Below are 17,481 nucleotides of genomic sequence, written 5' to 3'. Positions count from 1 at the left end.
ACCATGCCCGGCTAGTTGTGCACGTCTAAATTTGTGTTCATAGTATATTCTTTAAAGTAGTAGTGTGACTGGCATAGTGGTGCATACCTGTAATCCTGGTGGCTCGGGGACTGAGACAGGAGGATTGTAAGTTCCAGGCCAACCTCAGCAACTTGACAAGCCTCTCAGCTTTAGTGAGGCCCTGTCTCAAAACCAGAAACCAAAATGGGCTTGGGGATGTAGCTCAGTGTTAAAGTGTCCCCCTGGACTGGATCCCTAGTACCCAAGGAAAGGAAAGGAAATAGTGTGTAAGAAAGATAAATAATTTTAAATGGGTTATTTTCAATTTTTAGCATAGTCTTGCTGATGTGTAAATTTATTAATGGGCTAGTGAGAACATAGTGAAAATTTAAATTTGTCTTATGAAATGATATGCCCTGGTTTTTGGTTCTATGACTTTTAAAGTATATCTTTAAGCAATTACAAGAACATTTTTAAATACATAAATTTTATGTTTTACCAGTCATTGACAGTGCTCTCTGAATAAAAATTTGCACCCTTATGCTGATGTTAATACAGTATAGTGGGAAGGGTGTTTTTTAAGAAATCGTGGGATCTGAATTCTCTTTGCAGCTCAACCATTTTCTTGTTTTATAGACAGGAAAGCCAACAGGGTTTTGAGGTATTTAAGATCTCACACAGGTTGAGTAAATCTTCTCCGAGGGGCTGGGTCGTGGCTCAGTGGTGGAGCACTTGGCTGCCACGTGTGAGGCGCTGGGTGCGATCCTCAGCACCGCATATAAACAAACAAAAAAGTAAATAAACCTCATCTTAAAAAAAGAAATTCTTGGGATCAGACATGTTTGAGCTTTTTGGCTTTTGGAATATTTGCGTTGGCTTTGCTGGTTGATGATCCTTAACTAGATCCAAAATCCAAAATGTTCCAGAATCCACAGTTTTTGGAGCACTTACATGATGCCCAAAAAAGTCAGAGTTTGGATTTAAGGTTTTCAGGTTAGAGATGCTCAACCGTGTAGAATAGTCTATAAAACGAGTCAGATACAAATTTGTTTTTTACTGCAGGTTGAAACCACATGAACTCAGTGAGCTGTGCTCCCCAATCTCCAGCCCCTTTTCTTTTTTTTATTTAAAAATTGAGGGGGGTGGCTGGGTTTATAGCCCAGTTGGCTGCCTTTCAAACAAAGGGCCCTGGGTTCGATCCCCAGCACCGCAAGAGAAAAAAAAAATTGAGGGGGGGAGCGGGCGGCGCAGGATTTCTTTTCTTTCCAGACAGGATACTAAGGTGCCAAGTCTCGTAGGGCCTTGATCGTGATCTTCCGCCTCAGCCTCTTGAGTGGCTAGGGTTAAAGGCATGTTCCATACCAGCTTTTTTTTTTTTTAATTTTGTTTTTAGGTCTTGATAGATCTTTATTTTACTCATTTATTTATATGTGGTACTGAGAATCGAACCCAGGGCCTCACACATGCTAGGCAAGTGCTCTACCACTGAGCCACAGCCCCAGCCCTACACCCAGCTTTGAATGACTTTTAACACCTTAGAAAGCTCTTGCATCCCAAGGAGTAAGATTTTGATTTATTTATTCATTTTTTACAGTAATGGAGATTGAATTTAGGGGTGATTTATCACTGCACTCAATCCCCAGTCCTTTTTTATTTTTTATTTTGAGATAGAGTCTCGCCAGGTTGCCCAGACGGGCCTCGAATTTGCTGAGGCTAGCCTTGAACTTGCCGTTTTCCTCCCTCAGCCTCCTGAGTCACTGGGATTAATAGTTGTGCACCACTGCACCCAGTTCAAGTAGGAAGACTTCATGTATTTTATTTTATATGTGACAGATCAATTTGTTGAAAGTTATAATTGTGATGAAGAGATAAACACTGTCCAGTCAGAAGAGAGAAGCTATGCCATGATTCAAATAAGGAAAAGCTTGGGGAGGGTTATTAGAGGGAGTAATGGGGGATGGCTAGTGCGGACTGCAGAGGGTTTTAAGGAACGCAGGCCTAGCAGGTGTGGGGCACCTGTGCCACCCTGAGCACCCAGCCTGCAGTGCAGTGACCCCTGGGTGCCTTCCTGGGCATCCCTGCAGGAAACCCTGGAGCTCTGAAGAAAGCTGGCCCCCAGGAGGGCCAGTGCTGAGGCTGATCAGCTCCACACTCTGGTGCCCTCTGGTGCAGAGACCGGATTTCCTGATGCCTGCAGAGGAGACATGTTTGTAAAGCTTATCTCATCACAGCGCAGGACAAGAATGATGGGTTTGGAGCTCAGAAGCAGTCAGTTAGTATTTGGCATAGAAGGTACGACTCGGGTCTTCTAGGGCTCTTGAGATTCAGGCTCCCTAGTTACGTATCCTCCCTAAATCTTCAACATTTAAGAATTTGTGACCCCAGCTACTTGGGAGGATGAACCAGGAGGATCACAGATTCAAGGCCAATATGAGCATCTTGGCAACCCTGTCTTAAAAAATAGAAGGGGTTGGGGATGGAGCTTAGTGGTAGAGCATCTCTGTATTTGGTTTCCAGTACACAGAATGAAAAACACAAAAACATTTGAAAATTCTGGAGTGTGTGTATAGTTTAAATTATGAAACCAGTTCTGTGTGGTCCAGACTGACTTCTTACTTGGGGTCCTCCCGTCTAAGCCCCTCCAGTAGTTAGGATAACCAGCATGCACCACCACGCCTGGCTAGGATTTTGTGTTCTTCACTCAAGTGGGGATTGTATGTTTGAGATTCCTGTTACTTTTTCCATTTGTGGCAAGTCCATATTAATGAGATTATTTCAGAGTATTTGGCCGTCATATGCAGGTGGTAGATATGGTAGGTTTTTTGATACAGGAATGGATGTCTCGATATGATTTGATACTCTAGAAATTGGTCACGATTGCTGTTAATGGTGCAAAGCGTGCACAGGCTCTGCTTTAGGGCAGCCTTTGCTGCTTCCTTACCTCCAAAGCATGATGGCTAACTTTTTTCTTTAAAGTGTGTGTGTGTGTGTGTGTGTGTGTGTGTGTGTGTCTTGTCTGTGTATGTTGGGGGTGCTGTACTGGGATTGGCCTGAAGGGGCCCCAGCCCCTTTTAATTTTTGAAGCAGACTCCTGCTTTACCTGTGGCCCAGGCTGGCCTTGAACTGTCATCCTCCTGACTCGCTTCCCTAGTTGTAGGGCTCATAGGGGTGTACCACCGTGCTTGGCCCTCATTTGAAGTTTTAAAACCATAATAAAACAATGTAGTTTGAATGTAGGGGTGTTTAATTATGTACTGAAGTGAAAAGGAAGTAGGATTTTTAAAGTGGAAAAGTAGCAACTTTTAATAAACAAACTTTTTAAATAGATTATGAGCCTCAGACGATTTGTGAGCATCTGCAGTACTTGTTTGCCTTGTTGCAAAACAGTAATAGACGATACATTGATCCATCTGGATTTGTTAAAGCCTTGGGATTGGACACTGGGCAACAGCAGGTAAGAACTTTGTTTTTTCATATTCAGAGAAGTCTTTTTTTAATTTAAAAAATATTTTTGTAATTGTAGATGGACAGAATGCTCTTATTTTATGTTTATTTTATGTGATGCTAAGGATTGAACCCAGTGCCTCACATGTGCTAGGCAAAGGCTGTGCCACCGAGCTACAGCCCCAGTACTGCAGGAATGTCAAGTGTTCTTTTTTTGTTGTTGTTGGTATCAGGGATTGAACCCAGGGATGCCTAACCTCTAAACCTCACCCCAGCGCTTTTTTGTATTTTATTTAGAGACAGGGTCTCAGTGAGTTGCTAAGTGCCTCACTAAATTGCTGTGGCTAGTTTTGAACTTGTGATCCTCTTGACTCAACCTCCTGAGTTGCTGGGATTACAGGCATGCAACACCACACCTTAAGTGTTCTTTGGAATCTTTTAAGGGAAGATGAATTGGGACATTAAAAAAGAAAAAACTGGGGGGGGTGGGGCGGGAGTATAGTCCAGTAGTAGAGCTCTTGCCTAACATGCAGTAAAGACCAGGGGTTGATTCACAGTATTGCCAAAAAATACACATTTTTTTTTCTTTTGAATTAATTGATGTTATATATAATCCTTTATTTACACGTGATACTTGATTTCATTTCTGAAAATTCACATGTGGGTACAAACTGGTTCCATATAGCAGGTAGTTCTAGTTCAAAAGTGCTAACTTGAATGCACAGGCAGTTTCTAGAAAAATGATTACTATTTGTATTAGAGGTTGACATGCAAGATACAATTTTTCTTTTCATTAATCCAAACTTGTAGGATGCCCAAGAATTTTCAAAGCTCTTTATGTCCTTATTGGAAGATACTTTGTCTAAACAAAAGAATCCAGATGTGCGGAACATCGTGCAGCAGCAGTTCTGCGGGGAGTATGCGTATGTAACTGTGTAAGTGCTTCAGCGTTGCATGGCTCCTATTCTCCTAAGACGCTTGCTTGCTCGTGGTTCAGGGCCAGGCATGGCTTGCGTGGGTGATCATGGGACCTGCAGTGGTTACGGTCGTATGCCTCCACGGGAACCTGGAAGCAAACCACTTGATGACTGCAGTAGAACCATCCAGGCGTCAAGAGCTGTGCTTGGTGAAGCTTTTGCCGTTTCCTTTATGGGTGTGTGGAGTGAATTGAGAGAGTAAGATTGGCCGGACAGAACACTAAGAGATGGGCAGTACCTCTTTGACAATTTCCAGTCATAAAATAACACGACCTTACCACTTTCTGTTTTTATTTAATTTTTTTTAAACATGTATTGTACAAAATTTTTGTGAAAGAACTAATTAAGGGTACAAATGCTTCTTTCCCCCCTTTCTAGGATGTGCTGTGGTGAACATGACTGCTTTTCTCTCACTCTGATCTTAATTTTGTCGCTCTCATTTTATTGTAGTTGCAGTCATTGTGGCAGAGAGTCTAAGCTTTTATCAAAGTTCTATGAACTGGAGTTAAATATCCAAGGCCACAAACAGTTAACAGATTGTATCTCAGAATTTTTAAAGGTATTCACATTTTGGCATATATATTGTTTGTGTTTTTAAGTGTTAAATGATGTTCTGAATGATATTTAATTGTATTAATCTCAACCTTTTTGATGTAAGAAGTTTCAGTGATGATCTAAAACTTTGGATAAGGTACTGAAGCAGGCTGCATCTTTAACGTGATTTTTGGCTATTGCCAGTCATGCAAAGTTTTATATGTGTGCAATGAGAGGTTAGTTGAGGGTTTAAGGAAATCTGAGCTCTGATCATACAACTGATTTACTTTTTCATGTCATGAGAATGAAAACGCATTAAATGCAAATATTTTATATCAATGATTATTTACACGGAGGTAATGAAAGTGTTCCCTTTTGTTCTGAGTGGAAAACTGCTAAGAGGAAACAGACACAGCATAATAGATGTGCTTATTGCATACCCTCCTGTCTTAAAACTATCCTGTGCTTCTGCTTCTCCATCATACTTGGCAGGCCTAAGGTTACCATCTTTTGAATTCATACAACCAGAACTCTCATTGGGTGTTTGCTTTGTACCAAGCGCTGACTGAGCTGTTGGGAATGACAGTAGTGAACGAGCCAGATGAAGCCAGCCTTTGTGGACCCGGCAGTGCAGTGTCATGAATCTCAGAGAGGGTCAGAAGCACAGGCCTCCGTAAAGCATGCAATGAGTGCTGCGGAGAGGAGAGCAGGGCAGGAGGCCAGGGAGGGCGCAAGCTGGTTGCAGTTTGAAAAGAAATGACCAAAAGTAAAGAGTGAGCCATACGAGAATTGGAGAAGAACCTTCTGGGCAGATGAAACTCCAAGTTTAGAGCCTGAGATGATGATAGGTCTGTGGCTGGAGAAGAGCGGGGAGTCTGCGGGGGGCTGGGTGTGGCAGGGTGGACCAAATAAGCTCAGGGGAGACGATGAAAAGTGAGTACCTGAGGTAGCGACGGCTTGTAGCAAACAGGCCAGCAGACCTTTGTCCAGCTTTGACTGTGAGAGGCAGGTGCCAGTCGCGTGTGAGCACAGGAGTGATACAGTGCATTGAACCAGACTGTGGGTGGGGTCTTGGAAGAGGCTGCAGGGGCCCTGGGTTTGCTGAAGAGGTGATAAGCTATTTGCCTTTACATACATTTTCAAAGTAGAGCTAATAACATTTCCGTATGGATTATGGAGAGAGCGAGGCACGGATTACAAGGGTTTGTGGCCTGATGAGCTGGAGGGTGGAGTTGTCATCACTGGGATGGGGGGACTGGAGGCGGGGCAGGGGGAGAGGAGCCAAGAGTCCAGGCTGGGGCTGTAGCTCAGTCAGATCAGTCTCGCAGGCATGGGCCCTGGTTACACCCTCAGCATCTCTGCCTCCCCAAAAGAAAAGTTTGATTTTGCGCTCGCTACCTTTGATAGGTATAGTTCAAAGGTAGAAGTCAGGGGTGCACTGACTGACAAGGGCTGCTGCTGAGCCCAGGATGCTTACCCAGGAGCCACCAGAGGTGTGTGGTGGCAGATGGCCAGTGAGTTGGGAGCGCAGTAGGTGAGCTGGTGTCCTTGAAGGCAAGAGAGGAAAGGAAGGGCAGCAGCATTACTTGTACTAATCTGTATCTCAGAAGTATTACAGAAATAGATAGGAAAACTTTAATAAGACCAAGCGGGCGCCGTGGCGCACACCTATGATCCCTGCGGCTCTCGAGTCTGAGACAGGAGGATCGGATTGCAAGTCAAAGCCAGCTTTAGCAGCTTGGCAGGGCCCTAAGTAACTCAATGAGACCCTGTTTCTAAACGAAACACCAGAAGGCCTGGGGATGTGGCTCAGTGGTTAGGCACGCCCCTGAGTTCAATCTCTGGTACCAAAAAAACAAAGAAACCCATTGAGCTATAGCTTTTCTTCTTTGGGGGATGGTATTCTTAGCTTCATCTCATGAACATGGTTTAGTAATTTTACGCAAATATATACAAATAAATGTAGTTTCTACCCCCTTTCACTATTTTTAAGTTAATTTTGCATCAAAATACATGTGACACGTATTTTAAAAACCTACTTATATTTTTACACTCACAAGTTGGAAGGAGGCTCATCCATTTGAATATCGTCGTGCACACATTGGTGACTTGCAAACAGGGCCTTTTGGTCATTGTCATTCCTGGTTTTAAACTGCCTAATAGGAACTGTTAACTACCCACAGTTCTGCTTCACATAGAGTTTTTTGCTTGTTTTAAATCCTAGCTTTTACTTTTAAAAACAAATATCTCATGTTCTTGATCAGGAAGAAAAATTAGAAGGAGACAATCGATACTTTTGTGAAAACTGTCAAAGTAAACAGAACGCCACAAGGAAGATCCGGCTCCTTAGCCTTCCCTGCACGCTGAACTTGCAGCTGATGCGCTTTGTCTTTGACAGGTGAGAAAGCGCAAGTGGTAGGTGCATGAGACTTGGCATGGACGGGATAGTAAAATGATGGCGAGTGAAACTCTAGATATGAATGTGGAAGTTATAGATGGAGCCTGTGATTTTGAAAAGTTAGCATTTTATGATTTTATCATAAAATTCTTGAAGTCAACTGTATGTAACCAGGAACTAGAAGATCAGGGAATCTTTTTATCTTAAGAATTATTGGTAAAAGCTGCAATGAATTGAATCACCTTGACATTCTTTATTACTGTAGATTTTAAGTAAATTCTTTTTACTTACTATAATAATTTCCACTTCCATGAGGATATTCATTTCGTATTTAAAGTCAAGGCAGTTTTATTCATAGGCTCATGTTTTACACTTCTGAAAGTTTGTATTTGGGAATCAGTACTTTGCATTGAGACCTTTTTAATCTGTTAAGGATTATTTATGTCCTTATCTAATGGTACAGACTCTTATGCAAGATTCTAAATAAATCCTAGCTACGGTTGAGTTTATTGAAGTAGCTGATAGAGCTTATTGTTTTCTGATTGTTTTAAATACAACCGGCTTCCTCTCGATCAGGCAAACTGGACATAAGAAAAAACTGAATACCTACATTGGCTTCTCAGAAATTCTGGACATGGAGCCTTACGTGGAACATAAAGGTAATATTTTTACCAAGGAGTTAAAATTATGAGAGAGATGATAACTTGTGATCTGCTTCTGATAAATATAGAGTAACAACTTACTGCTAATTTCTATTCGCTAATCTTTCTGGGAACAAACATTTTCTGAGGTGAGACAATATGTTATTTCATTTTCTGTGAGTGAGCACATAAAGATGAGATAATCCATCAACACTTACATAATGAAGGACTTTATAATTTGTAACCTGCAATCACAGCTACTTGGGAGCATGAGACAGGAGGATGGTTAAGTTCAAGTGCTACCTGTACAACTTACCAAGACCCTTTCTCCAAATAAAGAACAATTGGTGGTTGAGCTCAGTGATGAGTGTCACCAGGTTCAACCCAGAGGACTGGGAAAAACAAGGATCTGGCAAAATGGAAAGGGTACTCTACTTTTTTCTGAATCTGCCCTTATTACCTTAGTCTGAATATTGTTTATATGTGTCTCATAAAACTAAGAGTTTCGAACCTGTTTACATTTTGTTTGAGATTTTGGTGCTGGGAATCGACTCAGGGCCTCACACGTGCTGATGAACGTATGCTCCACCACTAGTTACACCCTCAGCCTGATTCACATTTTGCAAAACAAAGAAACAAACAAAAAGCCCTACTTTACGAGAAACATTATATGGCACAGTTCCAGTGTTTCTCTGGAACTAGTTCTTCATAACTATGACTGCTATGTGCCCCAGGGTGCTGTGTATAATTTGAATAAGAACTAACTATTGCTTCTTTTGGGGGGGGGGTTCTATTTATCTTATCAGACACATGGTTTCTGTTAGAGAAAACATCTTATGCTTGTGTTCTTCTTGCCTTGACTAGAAGGACTATATTACTCTCAACGCGGATCTTACTACTAATGTAATTTTTAATATTGAAAACATTCAATAAACCGTCACTTGCCCCCGATAAGTTTCAGAGGCATCTTAAAATCAAAACAAGCTGTAAAAACCTTTTAAAGAATTTGAGACTTTTTGGGGAAGAATGTTAAATAAGTAAATAGGCTTTCAGATGTGATGCTCTATTGGTCCTGTGGTCTCCAATCTGCACTTCCCCAGGAGGGAGCCGCCACCCACTCTGCTTCTTGACCTCATCATTAAGTCATTATGAACGAACGTGGCTCTAGACACATCGTGTAGTTTGCTTCTTGTCTCCTTCCTTTGGGTTATTGTGTGAAATTAGGGAAATCTGATGGGTTACTGGCTTTTCAGAGTCCAGAAATGTGTTTGTGAAATTGGTGTTTTACTTGACTGTATGAGTTTGAGTAATTATTACTGGGTTGTCCCCATGCCCCACCCCACTGTTGTAGGTATTGAACCCAGGATCCTCTACCACTGTGCTACACCCCTAGCCCTTTTGATTTTTTGTTTTGACAGAGTCTTGCGTAGTTGCCCAGGCTGTCCTTGAACTTTCCAGCTTCCCCAGGAGCTGGGCTTATGGTTTTGCATCACTGCTCTGGACTCTTTTTTTTTTATTTTGCAGTGCTGGGGAGGGAATCAGGAGCTCACCTGTGTTAGGTGTGCTCATCGCACTCATCTCAGCCCACGTTCTGATTTTCTTCCGAATGCAGAGGCATTTAGCAACTGAGCCACATCCCCAGTACTTCTTTTTTTTCTTTTCTTTTTTCTTATTTTTTTGGAGACAGGGTCTCACTAGGTCACTTTCAACCTTGGTAAATTGCCTAGACTGGCTTCAAACCTGCAATACCCCTGCTTCAGCCTCCTGAGTCTCTGGGATTACAGGCGTGTGCCACCACACCTGGCCTCTTTCTTTTCTGATTTTTAATAAATTATGTATAGTAGAAGTGATCTTTTCCAGAACTTTTCTACCCTTTCTAATTGACTTAAGTTTGGGCTTTTCAGAAGATTTTTCCAGAGCTTTACACATTTCCTCATTTTTTTCTTTTTGTATTGGTTATTGAACTCAAGGTACTTTAACACTCAGCTATATCCCTAGTCCTTTTTATTTTTATTTTGAGACAGTCTTAACAAAATGTTGATGCACACATAGTGTTTTCTTGCATAAACCATATGTATAATATAAAGGCTATGATTTGCAGGTTTTATTTTAAGTGATACTGGCATATAAAATTCTTTTGAAGAAATTGAGTGCAGAGTCGCTGCAGATTCTTTGTTTTCTCTTTTCTCTTCTCCCCCTCCTGAATCAAGGCTCTGTTGGAACTTCTTGCTCCAGGATAAGGGAGATACAACATTGACCAAGAGAGTGTCCTCTTGGACCTGTTCTAATTGTCTTGTATACACGTTTTGTATTTTACTTTTTCCAGCTTCCTTGCAGCATGATGGGAGAATAAAATTGCATGATCTTCAGGTATACAATCTGCTGACACTTGTGTTTTCTCAAATGATTATGTGGCACAATTGAGTTAATTTGCATGTGTCATCTCCCATGCTGTTTTAGATCCCCAGAACTTAACCTCTTTGTAACTAGAAATTTGTACCCTTTGACCAATGCCTTGCTCACCTGTTTTTTTTAAAATACCTTTATTTTGTTTAGTTTTTTTAATGCGGTGCTGGGATGGAACCCAGTGCTTCATGCGCGCTTAGGCAAGTGCTCCTCCACTGAGCCACAACCCCAGCCCTGCACACCTGTTCTGAAAGCAGTTTTTCTTGATCACTTGCCTCCAGTCTCTTTGTAAACTACTCCTTTCTTTTCTTTTCTTTTCTTTTTTTTTTAATTTTTAAGATGTCAGTAGACCTTTACTTTATTCATTTATATATATGTGGTGCTGAGAATTGAACCCAGTGCCTCACACAGGCTAGGCAAGTGCTCTACCACTGAGCCACAAGCCCAGTCCTAAAATATTTATCCTTTTAACTTTTTAAACAGCAATCTTTTCATTTCACTCTCATATCTGATTGGTTTGTATAGGTTTTAACCCATATTTCCAGCATGGAGAGTAGGAACAATCAGTTCTTGGTAAGCATGTAGCTCAGCAAGGCTCTTGGTAGCTTATCAACCCTGACTGCCCCGAGTACCCTGGTGTCTATCAGTACGTTTTATAGAGGGAATGGAGACCAAAAGGCATGCTGCTTAAGATGCTCTCATCTATGTTGTTTTGTAAAACTAAAAGTTTTTTAAAAATCTTTGATGACACGCTTTGAATTTCGGAAGATGGGAAGAATCGTGGTCGTCACAGTTCCTGCGTAGATGGGGCTCAAGTTTGTCTTCTCTCCTCTTCTAGGCGGGTCCTATGCCTATGAACTCAGCGCAGTCCTCATACACAGAGGAGTGAGTGCTTATTCCGGCCACTACATCGCCCATGTGAAAGACCCACAGTCCGGTGAATGGTATAAGTTTAATGATGAAGACATAGAAAAGATGGAGGGGAAGAAATTACAGCTAGGGATTGAGGAAGATCTAGGTAAAACCTTTAAGTTGTGAGTGCCCTTTTAAAATATAAATTTTTTTTTTTTTTAAACTGGAAATATTTGTGATACATTATTATGGCCCAGGATTGTTGTGGACTATCAAGGATGTCTGCATTTAAGTGCTCATAAAGCCACTGAAAAAAATCTTTCTTAGTAATGTCTGCTTTTAAAAGAAAACTTGTTTTGTTCTAGAGATGGTTCCATAATGTCATGCTTTCAGGAAAACTCAATGGTAAATAATTAGTTTTTCTTTTGCCAGGAGTATTTCACCGGGCAGGTGAGGACCATGAGAATTAAGCTGAATAAGATAAAGAGTAGATTTAATGTGAGATTTGTAGTCCTTTCTCTTGGGTCAAGAAATTTAATTCTGGGAAGGGAAGTTCATTCTGTCTGAAATAGTGTTTCCTCTTCCCTGTGAGTGACTTATCCACCCCCTCCAGTGTGAGGAGGTGCCTCTGAGGAGCGAGCTGCCTGGCGTTAGGTAGGGGTTAAGTCCCCCAGGAAAGCTCCTTGAAATGCTATCCTAGCACGTAGCTCTCTTCATCTCCTTTGTCTTTGGCCAGTGTACCCATTTACCGCCCCAAATTGTGGACACTATTTCCTGTTGGAACCATCTTACTGGAGTTTTTAAGCATTTTCTTCTGCCTGTCATTTTGGGTGAGGTTCAGAGGTTGGGATCTGGATAGGTGAAAAGGAATGTGAGTCGGCCCACGTCCCCACGGCCACTACTGTTTAATGGGTCGGAGCCAGATTTCCCTGGTGTCCAACAGGGAGGGGCATTGGCAGGCGGGGTGCTCTCGAGTCACGCGGTTGCCTCTGTATATGCTCAGGCCCTGACTATGTCTTGTAGACTGGAGAAGTACTTTCTGATTTTAAGTCACATTCACATGGTTACAGACTTTTATCAATCTTCTATTTTACATAGGGAGTACACAGTTCTTAATATTCATTTATATTTTTTATTGTGCGATTCTTCCTAGGACAAAATTGAGATGTATCTTCATTCCTTTTTGACTTTGAGACAGGGTCTCACTAAGTTGCTGAGGCTGGCTTTGAACTTGTAGTCCTCCTGCCTCAGCCTCCTGAATTGCTGGGATTGCAGGGGGTGTGCCTTGGTGCCCAGCTGTTTGAGTCTTCTTAACTGAGGTTCATTTCATTAATATTCATTTTAGTCAGAATTTTAGGGTTGAAAGTCTCCTATGTTGTTGTCCCATCTTCTACATGCAGATGGTCTTGAACTGTTTAGAAGAGGTGTAGCTGGTAGAGCACGTGCCTAGCATGTGTGAGGTCTTGAGTTCAGTCCCCAGTGCCACAAAAGGGAAAAAAAAAGTCCCTTCGACATCTCTTACTGTGCTCTATCCTGAACTTGTGTGAGTCATTTTATATCCTCTGTTATACAAAATAATGAACATCTTAAGCCTTGGGTACTCTTCAGGTGGAGGTGAACATCTTCCCTTTCCCTCTGTCTTCCAAATAATTGGTGGTTTTTTGTTGTTGTTTGTTTGTGGTGCTGGGGATTGAACCCAGGGCTTTGTGCATGTGCGGCAAGCACTCCACCAACTGAGCTACCTCCCCAGCCCTCTTGGAATAGTTTGATTCCCTATGGTAGTACAGTGGTCTTCTGACTTTGTTGCTCAGGTATTATCTGAAGGAATGTTGAACTTTTAAAAATCCACATTTTTCATCATCAATTTAAGTAGCTCTAAAGAACCTGTATGGCCTTTGAATGATTTAGATCCATGTTAAAGTATGTTTGGAATTGTTTTTGTGGTGCCCCACCCCAATGAATGAGCAAACCGTGGGCATTCTAGTTAAGCTGTCTTTTGGTGTTTCTACCCCAGCAGAACCTTCTAAGTCCCAGACCCGGAAACCAAAGTGTGGCAAAGGGACTCATTGCTCTCGAAATGCATACATGCTGGTTTATCGGCTGCAGACCCAAGAAAAGCCCAACACGATGGTCGAAGTTCCAGGTAATCCCCTTTCCTTGGATTATACTGGGAACATGTTTTGGAATGCCATGATCAAAGGTCAATGATAAGCACCCGATGAATTTTATTATGATAGGCTGTTTCTATGTCATAAATGTTAGTGAAACAAAAGAGTAATTATGTTGTTTTTTTTTGGGGTTTTTTTTTTTTTTTTTTTTTTTTAAGTTGTGAGCTTTTGAAGTAAAGAGCCTTGGACAGAAAGCTTCCATTGCCCTCGCCACCCCAACCCAAAAATGGGAAGAACAATCTTAAAACAATTAGAGAAACCATTAAGACCTTTGGTTTTATCATGTTCAGTCAGTAGAGCAAAGAGTCACTCACTGCACCATCTGTTTCAAAGTGGTGTTTCTGAGCCATTTGGTGGTTCTAGGCGACTGGTGATGTCAAAGAGAACTCTCTACCAGAAGGGGAGACCACAGTAGGAAGTTGACCTCAAAGCTTTAGCCAATACTTGATATAATCAAGGGATTAATATGGATAAAGTTGTTTTTCATCTTTTTTTTTTTTCAATAGCCTTTCTTCAAGAGCTGGTAGATCGGGATAATTCCAAATTTGAGGAGTGGTGTATTGAAATGGCTGAGATGCGTAAGCAAAGTGTGGATAAAGGAAAAGCAAAACACGAAGAGGTTAAGGAGCTGTACCAAAGGTTACCTGCTGGAGCTGGTCTGTAAGATATTCTAGGACAGCACTGTTGTCATTAAGTGGCTTGTGTTGTTTATGTTCACAAAAAAATGTATCTGAGCAGGCTTTCCTGCTCTTCCTGATACCCAACTACAGCCAGTTTATACATTTGAAATTACTATGTAAACCAGTAATGACCTGGTGTGTGGCATTCCCTATGGTTTTCATCATGTACTTTCAAGGGAAGCTGTTAATCAATTGTAAGGTGTAGGCCAGCATTCTGCAGACAGGACTCCCCCCTGGTGAGATATGCATTCATTTCTGAAGACATATCTCATAGCATTTCAGTGGAAACAGTTTGTTTTGTTGGTTTGCATACTCTGTGCCCTAATGGTATTAATAGTCATATGTACTCATTATGAGTATGATTTTTACAGTCTTTGATTAACTTGGTATTTATTATCAGGTGTTACAATAGAGTAGAATATTTTTTAGCTCACTGCTGATTTATTCGGATTGTTGCTCATAGTCCAGCTCATCCTTTTTACTAAGTTTCCAAATGTATCCAGTGTCTCAAAAAGGAAACCAACCTTTTGAAGGCTGACATGCCTTTGGTTATAAGTTATGTTTGTCATTTCATAGACATCAATTCCCCAAACCCAGTTCCAGCTGATGGAAGGCAATTTAGTTCTAGGCAGCTTGCACTGCGGTTTTCTTTTTGATATGTTTTTCCATTACGGTTATAATTTTAAACAAAAGATAACTATAAATTGCCATAAGAATAGCTTTAAAAAAATCTTTCTAGGGGCTAGGGTTTAGCTCAATGGCAGAGCGCTTGCCTAGCATGTGTGAGGCCCTGGGTTCAATCCCCCACGACTTTATTTAAAAAAAAAAAAAAAAAAAAAAAAAAAGTTTTCTAACTGCTTCTTCATTTGATTCTGACCCTTCTTTGTAAACTGTTACTTGAACGTTGTTTGAGGGTTGGGATTATCCTAAAGAATTGGACTGCTAATTCAACAGGAAATTTTTTGGAAATGAACCCATGATTCACATCTCTAAATTTATACGCCTTTGTTCAATGGAGCTGGAACCTAGAAATATGTTTTCTGAACTTTATTCACAGTTTCCTGAATTCTGCACAAGAGAAAAAGACTTCCTGGATCTAAAGTGACATGCTGTTGTGAGGGCTGGGGGTGTAGCTCAGTGGTAGACTGCTTGCCTGGCTCGCGAGAGGCCATGAGTTGGATCCCAGCACTAAACAAAGAAAAAAGAAAGAAACAAAGAAAGAAAGAAACAAATGCTGTGAATATTGTGAACCACTCTATAAACTTTATGGTCCAAAGATGTTATATGTCAAATTGTCACTGTGCATCCCATGGCTGTCTTAGTTAGTATATATGAACTTGTGCTGATGTTTTAGAGTATTTTTCCATGTTTACACTTTTATCAATTACAAAGTTTATAATTTTTTTGTCCATTAGTAATAATTTATTTACAATGTGGGAAGTTCCATTGTCCTAAAATGATGTAAGAATCTCAAAGTCAATGATTATGGTTTTGTGCTGGTAAAGTCTTTATTGTGCATTTTCTAAATCTTTGTGAACATATTTTTAAAAGGGCCACTTACCCCAATATCACTGAGGACTTGAACCTTTTGGCTCTTGTTATTTAATTTGAAACATACTTAAATTATCTCTAGGTAAAGTGTTTCAAATATTTTGGTATTGTAATTGTTCAAATATCTTTGATACTATGATTGTTCTAGGCTTCTATCTTTCCAAAAGAAAAATTGTTGCTTTCAGAATCTGTTTTTTTTTTTTTTTTTTTCCCCAACCTTTGGTTCAGAGTTACTTCTGATATTTCCCTTTGGTAAATATTTTAACAGTTGCTCTCCTGGTTCGGTCACTGAGATGACATACAGTCTGATATCCTCAAGTTGACCATGAGAGTGTATTCTCCTACTTGGTAGCGGGCTGCCATGCCTTCGGAAAGTAACACTTTGGCAGTTGACTGATACGAGGGGCCAACTTTAACAGCTTTGCTACGAATCTCTTTTAAGGAGAGATAATCTGTAGCGTGAAAACTTTGCCACAAGCGAAGTCTGTCTTGGTTATAAGCCTTGTGCTCCACCCCTGTTCTCAGGGAAACTCTTGGAGAGATCCATGCAGTTCTTAAAAATAAATTGAAAATGGAAAGACCCGTGAACACAGCCACTATGGGTCCCCCAGCACACTAAAATGAAATCTGGAAAACAGGCTGAGGTATAATATGTGTGCTGTTAGATCACAGTATGAACCCAGCCTCTGTTCTCTTCTACTCTTATAAAACCAAACCACACATGCTTTTTCTAAATCTTTGTATCTTATCTTGACCTATTCAAAAGCTCGAACAGCAAACTTCGTTGGGAAGTTTTCAGTAGGACTCTAATAGGGGAATGGAAATGTTCAACTACCTGCCATTGAGTCATAGGGCGCTAGGGTCATCCTGGGCCTTGCTTCCAGCAGATACTTCCTGGGAAAGAAATGTTGTGTACATTTGAATTTTCTTAAAATCCTTTCCTTTTAATGGGTGGTTTCTGATCTTTTATTCTTTCAGTTGGTAAAGGTAGACACTGCTTTCTCTTCACCCATCTCTAGCTTCTGGGTGAACTAGAACACCTAGTAAATTTTTTTGAATAATTACTGTGTATCATGATCTGATTTTCCCTTCTTTGAGAGTCTGCACATGACTCAAAGTTTTAATGTATGTGATGTACCTGGGGCAAGATTACATATGCTGAGCCTTTTATTTTTGCTCTTAGTGATCATTTATCTTTGCATTCTTTATATACCCAGTGTGCTCTGTCCTTGCAGGTTAAACTGCATAAACAACAAATGAAATTCCAAGGTATCTAGAAAATAATTAATCTTACTATGTTATAAGATGCCAGAACTGTTACCTGTACCGCATCTTAAGGTCTCCTCGTTTATATATTGTGTGAATGCATAATTAACTTTTCTATATCTCTTTCCTTCCAAAAAGCTCAAAATGCTTCATATATCTTATCTTTTACACTCAACAACATCCCTGTGAGGTAGGTAGAAGGCAGGTATTATTACCTTCATTTTACAAATAAAAGACCTGAAGCATAGAGTTTAAGTGACTTGCTCAAGTTCAGTTTCTCATTGGCAGAACTTGGATTGGCCTTGGTCCCACCTGGAGGTCTCATGCTCTTCCTTCCTGCCTGTCCTAGAGCCTCCCTGTTGAAAGCTCTTTGACGATGTCCAGTTTTAGCACAAGTAGAGACCTGACAGTTCGACATTTTGATTTTGTAAAAATTGAGAAGTCTAAAATGAGTTAGTTTTCTAGACATGTAACTCTCTGGAGTGTAAAATCGGTCAAAATGGCATTGAATTGAAGCATCTGTCCTTCAGATCGCACCTAAAGTAGCATCTAATACAAGCATAT

General features: G+C 40.7%; 1 protein-coding gene across 1 annotated transcript in view; it reads left to right on the top strand.

Moving 5' to 3' along the window:
* USP48 (ubiquitin specific peptidase 48) overlaps nt 1-17,481 on the top strand; it is a 99,348-nt gene that overhangs the window by 16,405 nt on the left and 65,462 nt on the right. The window contains 5 exon segments of the mRNA XM_079128599.1: nt 3,327-3,454; nt 4,255-4,379; nt 4,872-4,980; nt 7,220-7,353; nt 7,930-8,012. Coding sequence (XP_078984725.1) covers nt 3,327-3,454; nt 4,255-4,379; nt 4,872-4,980; nt 7,220-7,353; nt 7,930-8,012 — 579 coding nt within the window.

The sequence above is a fragment of the Sciurus vulgaris genome (assembly GCF_902686455.1).
Source record: "Sciurus vulgaris genome assembly, chromosome: 1".
Classification (NCBI taxonomy): Eukaryota; Metazoa; Chordata; class Mammalia; order Rodentia; family Sciuridae; genus Sciurus; species Sciurus vulgaris.
Note: the sequence above shows the minus strand (reverse complement) of the source record. Positions and strands in the feature narration are given on the sequence as shown.